Genomic DNA, 12,276 nt, shown 5'->3' on the forward strand with positions numbered 1-12,276 from the left:
GTATACGGAAAATCGACGTGCAGCGGTTACAACTGAGAGAAACATTGAAAAAAAAAACTGAATAATTCGATACGAAACCGCATTTTACAAACCGCGATTTATCGATTCCACACATACACACACATGGGATTAACGTAATATCGAATATTGAATTATAGAGCACTGCACACGACGTACGCGCGACCGGGGCACGTTCTGAGTATAAACCGCTATCGCGGCCAACAGGTGTCCATCGACGACGGAAACGAAACGAGCTCTCGGCACACACACACACGTCATTATCGCCAGTAACCCGGTAACCGACAACATATCGGTGAGCTGCATATCGATGAACTTTCTAATATCATATAGTACTACCTGAATGATGTTCTCGATCACTTGCGTTTTCGAATCATGTGAAGAGGTAGGCATCGTTGATATATTTTGGTCCGAGAAACAGTCTCTTATCGTTACAATATATTATTAAAAATAATTACATCATTCTAAGTACCTATCTACATTCTACACAAAAAAAAATAAATATATTTTTAAGCGATTAATTTTCACTCAATTTCAATACTCTTTTTTAAATTATAAATTTAAAATCCTAAATTTTTACATTAAAAAAAATTCTCTTTATCTAAGTAAGGTACTAAATTTAAAATATTTATTTATTTTATTTGAACACCCCATTTATGGAAGTATAAATGGTGAGCGATTTAAACAATAATGATGATTCAGACAGAAATTACCGACTTATAAATAGAATGATTCACAAAACATCTACATATTATATAATATTATAAACATAAAAACAACAGTAAAAGCTCAATTATATAATTTTTATTATTGTTTAAAGTGAACGCAATAATAATATATAATTACACATTTTTAAAAATTGGGGGGAGGGAAGCATCGCTCCCGAAAACCTATCTTTATATCCGCGTCAGAGTATGCTTGTAATGTAACACAAAATAAACAACCACAAAACACGATGTCGAGTAATTTATGTTGCCTATCGAGATATTATCGTGAGTAATTGCGTGCTATTATAATATTTTTATTGAATTTAGTTTATTAATAGTTGTCGTTTAATACTCGTAAATGATACGATGAAAATCCATAAAATATATTATAACATGCAGATAATGATAATTCTTTATTTTCAGTTATCGTTTAAAAAATATAATTATTGTAAAAAAAATTGTACTGTCTAACATAATATATTTAATATACCTAAGTAAAACGGTAATGTAAGATGCATAAAATAAGAACTGTACCGCAAATATGAAAATCCATCACACTGTATAAGTATGATATTATAAATAATAACAATTATACATCATAACTATTGTGTAAAAGATCATAATGTCAACATTTTAAATTTAAATATTATTAAATCTTGAAATTGTTGTTCTTCTAGTGTTTCTAACTATTACAGTGACTATTATATAAAACATATTATTTTGAAATCAAAACTAAGACTATATCGAATACAATAACAACAAAATATATTTTTAAATACGACTTTCTATGAATATATCGATTGAAAAACAGAATAATATCATTATTTTATCAAGTCATAATAATATCATTTGTTACATTTTTCATGCAGAAAATACCAATAATGATATTATAAGACCGACGGTCAATGCCCTACGGTGTTTTTAAAAGTTCAATTTTAAGAATTCACGAAAATAAATACGATAAACAGTCTTCCGAACATAACTTTACACTTATTGGAGCTTTTCGTGCAATCCATATATTATGTTAGGGACTTACTAAAGAAGTTATACACAAATTCGTTTTATTATACACCCAACACTAATTTGACATTTTGTGTTGTAAATTTTACCAAATTTAAGTGTTTCCGTTTATCTGAAGGTTTTGTATTATTATATTAACTAATAAACAAAGAAAATTACAATTATAAAATTAATTTAATTTAAAAATAAAGAACATTCACGCACCTCCGTATTATAATCAATTATATTTTAAGTCATCACACACTATAGACTTCATATAGTAATTTTATATTGTATTTATATATAATATTAATATTGCAAGTTTAAATTAAACACGTAAAACATGCGTTGTCTCAATAGTAATAAGATATTGTTTTACATAATATTATAATATGCGTGCAATGTGCATATCATTATAGTTTTTGAGTAATTATGCATTTGTCGAGGTTTATTTCTATGAAAATGCACAAACGATAAGAAAATAATAATAACTACACATTAAACTGCATATTATTTAAGATTTTTTTAACGCATATGTATGCATATATGCACATAGTTCTTGCTTTTTTATCGCATGCAGATTCGAGCCATGGTTATGACACTTGAACGCATTATCGCCGTAACAACACATCACAATATTGGTGGGTACAACGCGTATAACAATACACGCACAAGTACGTGGAAAATATTATAATATCGTATCTATATATTATTATAATATTATTATTATTATAGCTATAATCTCGGGACTGCCACTTGACCGCGACCTGTTAGTAAGTATACGATATAATAATAATAATAATATATTATAAACAATATCATAACAACCGCCGTGATGGAACGTGATCGAATCTCCGTTCAAGTATATACATTATCCGAGACACCAGATGTGTGCTGTATTATAATAATAGTGTGATATCGTAGACGAACATCACACCTTTTGGAGAAAAAAAAATGATGACTATGGTAATAATAATAAATAAATAAAGAGAACACTCGTAACGATATTATCAGTGGTCAGTGTGGTTTACCGCATCGCTCCGTACACACATTTTGTTATATGTATTATGTATAATATTGTTATGATTGAGGCTGAGGACTTGTAGCGCTTATACATTTCATAATATATACGACGTACGTACTGTACTTAAATGTACTAAAAAACGAGAAACACGCACTTCGAAATACATACTGTAAGAAAAAAAATTGTATTCGAAGTCATGATCGTCATCGTGATCAGTGACTGGAAAGTCTAATTCATTTTTTACATGAGTATTCGAAGTTCGAATGTTTATGAAATCAGTACTTCTGTGTTCACCTGAACAATACACGAAAACGGGCAAACGGCCATCATCAATAGGACTCGCCAGCAAACTTTGACAGTAAAATTTAATTTTTTAAATTTTTTTTGTGTATATAAAGCACTTCATTTACGTGATCATGTAAAACAATTAAAAACGATCGAAACTTCTTGCTGCACTAAATAAAAATTACAATATCCAAAACTACATTATTCCGTTACTTTCTTATTATTCCAGACATCCAGTACAGCGATTACAGTGACTCACTCAGTCACTCGACAGTCGACACATATAACTGTACAGCAGAGCGGTACACACTTGACACTTGCCTTCCTTTTTAAAATATATAATTACTTTAACTTTATTATTTATATTTACATCAATAACAGCACTGTATTAATGGTAGTATTTTTTTAAAATATTAAGAATACATTTAAATTTAAATTTTTATGTTATTGAAAATAACTATAGTTTAATAAATACGTGAAAATACAATTTTTCAAGTTAGAAATTAGTAATTACAGACTATATCAGACCGAAGTATTTTCTAATTACTTGACTTCTAACTTCTAATTAATCAATGGCCGTGCTCGATAATGAAAGATCACTCGCATTGTTCTATGATCCATATATGACGTGATCGAATATATGTAGCCCTATAATAGTAATATGATATTATAAGATCTACACAATATATACCTATACGAAACGCGTATAAACGGGTTTATAATCATAAAATAATATACGCTGGCGAGTAAACGAGGCGATACGATTAACGACTCGTAGGTAGGTCGTAGACACCTCACATACATATAATAGTAATAATAATAATATTATTATTAATTTGATATATTATCGTGATTATTATTGTGTACGGTCAGGCGTGTAATTCGACGTGTTTGTCCGACGCCGTACGTGGCTCAGGCGAACCGTGGCCGGACGTGCGTCTGATTTTCGGACCGCAACGATGACGAAGACGACGCACACTTCGTTCGGTAATCCGTTCCCGTGATCTATGCTTTATAATGTCGATATGACATGCCGCTAGACCACTGCCGAACGGCGAGACAGGTAGTGTTGGACAAAACTTATTAAAAAAAAAAACATGCTAATGATAAAATGAAAGATAAAAGTACCTAGACATCTGTAAATTTGACTTAAAGTGCTGTAGTATTTATTTTGTAAACTTACTACACGTGAATATCGCATTTCCTATTAAATTTAACTTTAGGTCGTTCACAAATGAAATGAAATTACTTATCAGAGTTTAATTTTAATATTATTATCATGTTTTTGTATAGACATATAATAACATGAAGTTATTAAACAATATATTATTTTAAGATTTTTTCCTAAATGTTTATACAGTTTTAAAAAGAAATTGGCGTGTATAAATTTGGTATTTATTTTTGTAAATACAATTTATTATTTAGTTATTGTAATATATACTTAAAAAAGCACAGAGTTCTATTAAAATTATTTATAGCTCACTCAAAATAGTCAACATTTTATCTAAAGATTTATAAATTGATAATTAAAATGAACTACCAGATTAACTTTTTCGTGAATCCGAAATGTTGTAAAAAAATTGTTCTTTAATTAATTTTACCTAGATGTAGATGTATGATCGATGGCTCTTTTGCCCAAGTTCTGGATCGAAATCAACAGCCAGATTCTATTATACCTGTTTAAAATACAATCGATAAGCACAAAAACATTAGTTTCATTTCAACAACACGAACCCATAAATTGAATATACCGTCTTCAACTTTTTTGAGTGGTGATAACTGTAGTCCAAAAAATGGTATAGCCACTGCCCACGTCCCCAAATCGTCTTCAAATAATTATTTTTCGCATTTTGACGTAACATTGTTTTGATTGCAATTCTTACATTATTGGATGTATTTTTATAATACTATAACTGTACTATGTGAACTGAACGGTAGTCGGTCAACTAATAAAATCCACAGCACTATAAAAGAAACTTTATATACGATAAGCATTGTAATGATAATAATAATAATTATAATAATAAGATATAAATAAATGTTGTACATTATGTGGTTTCCCAGCATAGCAACGTTGGACGAAAACAACGTACACATTCGTGTAATGAAAAAGGTACAATCGATAAGTAGTGTACATGATGTTAATCTACCCATATAATTTATGTAAAAGTGCATTTTACTAATATTTTCAAAATTATAAGTAATTTCATACTCAATATTATGTGAATATTGAAAATTACTATTTTTTGGGAGCTAAATACCATATTTTATCTCACCATGCGCCTGCTCAAACACCTATTATTGTGTCTATCGGACTGCAGCACGCGCGACTTTACAATTTGGCAAATGCGGACAAGGTAACGAGAACAACCGAGGACACCACAAACCCGCTATTTAAGGGGTTTGATATAGGCAATTTTAATAGATTTAAAAAGAATTTATTATTACCATATTTTAATACCTAATGTTCTTCAAAGTATGATTTTTTGAATTTTTAAATAGTTACATCTACTTAAAAACCATATTTTCGAATACTTTATATTTTTTGTGAAATTTGTCATACGTGACGATTCAAACTATTTCAAATAAAACCCACCCTTTTCACTTTGCATTATTAAAAAAATAACTTTTTGAGGATTTTGATGTTTTTATCTAAATAAAAAAATCAAACTATTAAATATTATGTAACAAATACGATAAGCAGGCTCATGACGATTTGAAAAATATAATATTAGGTAATGTATACACGTTTTTTTGGTATAATTTATAAAAATTATAAGTTAAATATGATGTTTATTTTATAATTTTTGTAAAAGCATTTTTAAGGGCTATAGCTATATTATAATATTATTGTCTTTAAATCTTTAGTACATACTTTTATAGTTTTAATTACTCAGAAACTACTAAGTCAATTTTCAAATTAGATGAATGCAATTCTAACTGCATTGTTTAAGTAAAAAGCTGTCGTTGGTACACGTCGACATCGATTAACCTCAATACTATAATATAATTTCGATATCACACACACATACCGAAGAACCGATGCTTCTATAACATTATTGTAATATTATATTGTACGCAATACGTGTGCAGCGATGTCGATGGTGTACACATTCTAAACTAATACTTCACGAGTTACGGTGAAATAAACACAAACACAATCCAACTGTATATAATAGTGATAATATATATATATTTTATATAATATATACTATATAATATCATAGGTAGGCGCACTTATTGTTATTATAATATCATTATACACACAAACCGTCTCGTTTCTGTACAGCATAATATGTATCTATACTATACGAGACAGTTAGGTGCGGATATCGTTTTAACCTCCAAGGACAATTATTGTAAGTACTGAGGACTCGCACAGAAAAATATAAATATATATATATATATGTGCGTGTATTATTCTATTTTATGTTGTACGTCTTAATAATAATAATAATAATGATATTATAATATTATTATGTGTTCCGTACGTTGGAATAAAACAACGATACAATTCGAAACACTACGTACTATAATAAAAATATAATATTTACAGTCGAAATTCGTTACCTCGACGTTTCCGACACGGTTAACAAAATAAAAATAAGTCGAGTAATACTCCTCTATTCGTATTAAATCAATGCGCGAGCGATCGGGTATTGTATCGCGATAATATAACATTATATTACGATATCGGAGTTTTAATTTTATATACTCGCCGATCGATTTGTAACGTCGTCGATGAGATCATCATTAAAGCACAATATTTTCTATTATCGAGTATAGGCTGTTGATATATTATACTATACACAACCGGATCGAAACCGACACGTACATATTATACAAACACTCGTGAACACAATACAATAATATTAATAACATAAAATAAAATCAAGCATAATATTATAATATATACGTTTCAATAACGTATAATGGTACTCATAAAATAATTATAATAATAATAATAATATAATAATAAAACTTAAAATAATAGTAGTGATAATAAAAATAATAAATAATGTCTATATTTACAAAAGCTAAAAACATAATAAATTACCGAATGATATCGCGCCAAATCAAACGACATAATATATATACTTCGTACTTTTAACAAATTCTCCCACCCCCCAGATAAAAAAAAAAAAAATTCTTAAAAATCAAAAAAAGTTAGTGAAACGTTATCCCCGAGTAGACTCGAAAACAGTTGTTGCGACAGACTTATTGTACAATAATATTATATAATTATAATATATGTGATTGTCGAGAGACACGAAACAATATATAATAACGAATAAACGAAAAACCACGAAACTCGTAAGCACTGTTGCGGCTCTAACACGTAGGTGGTTATTGGATATTTGAGGGGGGGGGGGGTAACTCGTGAGATCCCAAGTCACCCGCTTCCCACCCGAATCCAAAAAAAAAAAAAAACATATAAATGTTCGAGTGCACGTACGCGGTGTATTCCCCTCTCCCCCCCCCCCCAAACACACACATTTACACGATGTTTACAGAACAGTATAAATTATAATATCATATAACGTTAAATATAGGTATAAACAACGGCTGACGATTTGCATTAGCTTCTGCACTTTATGTATATAGGCAGTCGTCGCCACTGAATCGTTGGCGGCGCCGGTGCGTCGATATCACCACGGCCGCCACATGGGGTCGCGTAGTGCAGCGACCGCGGCGGCTGCTGCGGCCGCGGCGTCTTGCTGCAGAATCGGCGGCGACCGGCCGAACGCGGGCCTAGTGGGTTTTGGCCTGACGACCATGTGCTGCGGCGGGCCCCGGTTGGACGCGTTCAGGGCCACGGGTTTCAGCGTCGGCGAGGCGGCGGCGATGGCCGCGAAGTGGACGGCGGTGCCGGCGGCCGCGGTGTCTGCAGCCGTGGCGGTGTGGCCGGCCGTCTGGCACGGAGGCGCGAACACCGTCGAGGTCGCGGCCGACGGTGGCGGCGTCGGCGGCGCGTTGTCGGGCTGCTGCGGCGGCGTCCGGTCGTCGCTCGCGGTGATGGCGACCGGCCGCTTGTCAGTGGCGGCCATCGCCGCGGCTGCGGCTGCGGTGGCGGCTGCTGCGGCGGCCGGCAGTTGAGATTCGAGCGCGCGCGACACCGATTTGGCCAGGTACTCGACCAACCGTCGGCCGACCACCGAGTCCAGGCCGGGCAGCGACAACAGGAAACTGCACGCTTCGCTGGCACAGTGGCTGAATCCTTCCTGCGGACAGATGAGAGAATATTATTAACACAATTCGACGAACTCTCGGCGTTATATCATTACGGCGTAATCTTAGCCTACTTTTGTGCGTGAAACGAAATCCGCGATTATGTAGCAGACTCATTACGGAATAATATTTACCGATCAATATTATTGTAAATGGAATGAATTCTTATTATTATTTTAATAAATAACAAATAATTGCGATTTGTAAATATTGTTTTTTTATTATTATAATTTTTTTACTCGATAACATAAATTTAATAATAATTGAATAGCGCTGTACCGACTTAATAAAAAAAGTTAACGTATCCGATAGTTAACTCGACTAACACGTACATGTTATAATATGTAAATTAACTCTACAGGTTAAAAATCACATGTTTTTGTTTCAAAGTCAGAGCCCCCACGTGTGTTTGGGTATTGTACCTACTATAAACTGCGTGTCTAACATGAAAAATTACCAAAAAAATACTCCCTTAGTGTGATGTCATAACAATGGGGCGGCAAACGCGTAATGCGTACTTTACGCACGTGTACCTACACGATGATATTATAAAATCGTATAAAATGCCACTGCCGCAGTGGAGATAACTCTCCTACACAATAGTGATATTGTAATGCGTATACTGTATACGCATATGATATTATAATCGTAATTTCGTCATAAATGTGTACATAAACGTCATAAACTATCGTCGGAGTAACCGAAACAATTTCCAAAGTCGTTCTAAACTGTACTTAGGGGGGAGGGGGCAATTTTTTTTGCAGATATGTTATTACTGTTATTAGTAATAAACAATTAACTAGTAGATACAAACATGAAAATGACCTTGACCTAATGAAATATGACATTTATTGTTAAACTCTACATTATGCGGATGTCCCCGATGCGCTCCGGGAACTTGGAAATGTGTTAGAAATACTTAATTCGCACGTGTTTTATTCTAATAAAATAACTGTTACGCCGTGCTGGCTAAATAACGAATACATAAGTAATATTAGGTATGTTATACAAATTATATATGTTATTTGTTTTGTGAGCATCAACTTTTTTCAAATTAATCATATTAAAATTTATGAGAATATATGATAATATTATGGTATATTTCTTTGCGTATATATATTTTGATATGATAAACTATTTCTATGACATTTTTAGATACTAATTTTCACTTTTATTACTACATTAAATATTTTAATAAACAATGATTTGTTTGTATTTTAAATTTTATTTATAAGATTAAATTAAATGGCGGTTAAAATATTTTTAAATTTGAACAATAAGTAAGTAGGCACCTAATACCTAATACCTTTTTTTATATTGAGTGAAAGTGTATTTAATATAGTATAATAATATGCTAAAAGAATATTATTACAATTACATTCTTGTAATTTTTTATTTCATCACGTTAAATGTTCTCTGATTTGAATTACTTACTTGAAAATTAAATTAATATATTTTAAATTTCATTTAACCTTTTCTACATTAACCCAGCAGACAATAAAATTGTATAATATTTTGATTGTTAACACGCAATCAGAAAATAAAAATGAATACGCATAATTACGAATGAAAGTGACTTCAACTTTTATATAATTTGTACGATACTTAATGTCGTCAAACGATAATGAACCGTAATAATAGTCTTGGAACATCAAAAACATAATTATTTTAAACTTACTTGAAATTTATAAGCTTCTTCTACGGGATCTCTTCTAGTAATTTTTTGCAGATGTTTGACAGTAAATTCCAAAATATCTGCCTTTTCGAGTTTATCAACATTTTCACCTTCAGCCTATAAATAAAACCAAAATGTCATTCAATAATTTTTTAAATAAAATAATTATTATAAAATATCTTCTCACCTCTAAAGCAGAAAACATTAGATCCTTCAATTCGTCCAAGCACCGATTGATGCGAGCACGTCGTTTTCGTTCCAATAACGGTTTTGTTATCTGTTAAACACAATAATATTATATAGTTATTATTGTGATGATAACTTTGTTAACTTGAAAACAAAAATCCATTACTATAATAAAACATAAATAGTATAAATGTATGTTGAAAAAAAGTTTCAAAATAATAAAACACACCTATACTCGTATTTCCTCGAGCATTTTAGTCGATTAGCCAAGAAATTTAGTCAGCATAATTATATACCTGCTACCAGCTACAAAATACTCTATGAAACACGTGACTGTTTGTCATTTATTATTACCAAACTACAAAATACATACTATAAACACGATTTAAAATCTACACAAATCACATTGATCGTCTCAATATCACAAAACGGATTCTAATCTAAAAACACAAACTCCAATATAGTATACTATTATATAGATTTACCTATTTATTTATACAAAACCTTATATTTTCACTTCTCTCCCGGTCAACACACCAAATATGTAAAACTAAAAAAAAAATTATAAAATCGTTGTTTGTACTATAATATAGTATATATAGCCACTGATGAATCATATAATATAATAATATATATTAGAAACGTGAACAGTAAAATAAATGTTATTTCCATACGTTTAATAAATATTCAAAATTTGTGCGGCTGCGCAGTTTTCGTAAAGTGTGATATGAAAATAACGGAATTTAACGTACGGAGGATATTATAGAAATAATGCTTAAATACGATGTGGAAAATCACTTAGTTCGAAAATTACGATACAATGCAAACATTATTCGATCAATATAGTTTTATAATATATTCGTATACAAACAATATTTTATTTTACTATTCACCGTGATATGGTGGTATATTATTGGGCGTAATATCACGCGCATCGATGGTATAAATTTCTTATAATATTATTAAAACAATAAATAACGGCACTATATTATAGCCTTATACTACATAATGGATATATTAGGGTATGATGGTCGTAGGGATGGGTTGTCTTGTAAGTTAGTGAAGGAGAAATTGATTTAAAAAATATTCATATGTTAACAAAAAAAACAATATTCTAAATCAAATTGTTTAACATAAATAGTTATAATATACTTAAATACACATAATATAATATTATGAAATTTATAACATAGTCCATGTATTCATACCTCATTATCTAAACCATCCAATATAATTTGGAAATTTTATAAAAATTCCAAAATGTTCTATATACTCTGCCCGTAATAAAATATAATATTAAACAATAAAAACGCATCATCGCGGAATCATGTATAGCATGAAGTGCACAACCATAACCGCGTGAATAAAAGTGATGATGGTTATGAAAAAAAAAAAAAAATGATAACTTACCTTTCTGTAGGTTACGGTCCGAGAAATCGGCGACGGAGTAGGCGAAAACATGATGTACAGTGGATGAGCCGGTTAAAAAAAAAAATAAACAAACCCGACGGCCGTAAACGGACGCGAATACAAACAACAACAATGTTATACCGTCGCGAAAACACGTAAATAATAAACCATTCGAATCAACGATTATAACGAATAATATATCGACAATCGGCGAACGCGCGCACGCGAAATGCTCGCCGGATGACGGTGGGTATCAGACTGAACGGACGGCATGCCTGTTGCCCGTCTCACTCTACCGCCACCGCCGCTGCCGCCGACGCGCTTCTTCCTCTTCCGCCGCCGCCGCCGCCGTTACTCCCCTTCTAAGAATACGCGCACCCCTCCGCCGCCGCCACCATGGGGGATGATCGGCTCGCGCGTCACCGCCGACACACGATCTCAGGTCGCGTACCCTTCGCGTGCGTAACCCCCTCGGGAGAGCTCTAGTTTGGTTCCCACGGATACCGTTCGTACCCACCTCCCCCCCACAATTCACCGTGCATCCGAGATCGCGCGCGCGCGTAATTATTTTGTTCCGTTCGTACGCACGCACGTATAGGTAGGTCTGGTATGTGTCTGGTAAGGTGGCGCGCGCGTCCCCTACAGCTTCCTATACTCCCCGCGACAGCACGTTCGGATACCGATGGGGACACCGCAGTCGGGGCCACGCGCTCTGTGCCCCGGAAATTCGGAAACGCCATCGA

At 32.6% G+C, this 12,276-nt stretch overlaps 1 protein-coding gene across 1 annotated transcript; it reads right to left on the bottom strand.

Moving 5' to 3' along the window:
• Positions 1-6,799: 6,799 nt before the first annotated feature.
• On the bottom strand, positions 6,800-11,942 carry LOC132930456 (enhancer of split mbeta protein-like). Its single transcript, XM_060996339.1, has 4 exons — positions 11,534-11,942; positions 10,125-10,214; positions 9,941-10,054; positions 6,800-8,255 (listed from the first exon to the last, which is right to left on the bottom strand). Exons 1-4 carry the CDS (start codon positions 11,582-11,584, stop codon positions 7,683-7,685), a joined length of 828 nt encoding a protein of 275 aa, XP_060852322.1. The 5' UTR covers positions 11,585-11,942; the 3' UTR covers positions 6,800-7,682.
• Positions 11,943-12,276: the final 334 nt, after the last annotated feature.

Source organism: Rhopalosiphum padi, chromosome 4, assembly GCF_020882245.1.
Source record: "Rhopalosiphum padi isolate XX-2018 chromosome 4, ASM2088224v1, whole genome shotgun sequence".
NCBI lineage: Eukaryota > Metazoa > Arthropoda > Insecta > Hemiptera > Aphididae > Rhopalosiphum > Rhopalosiphum padi.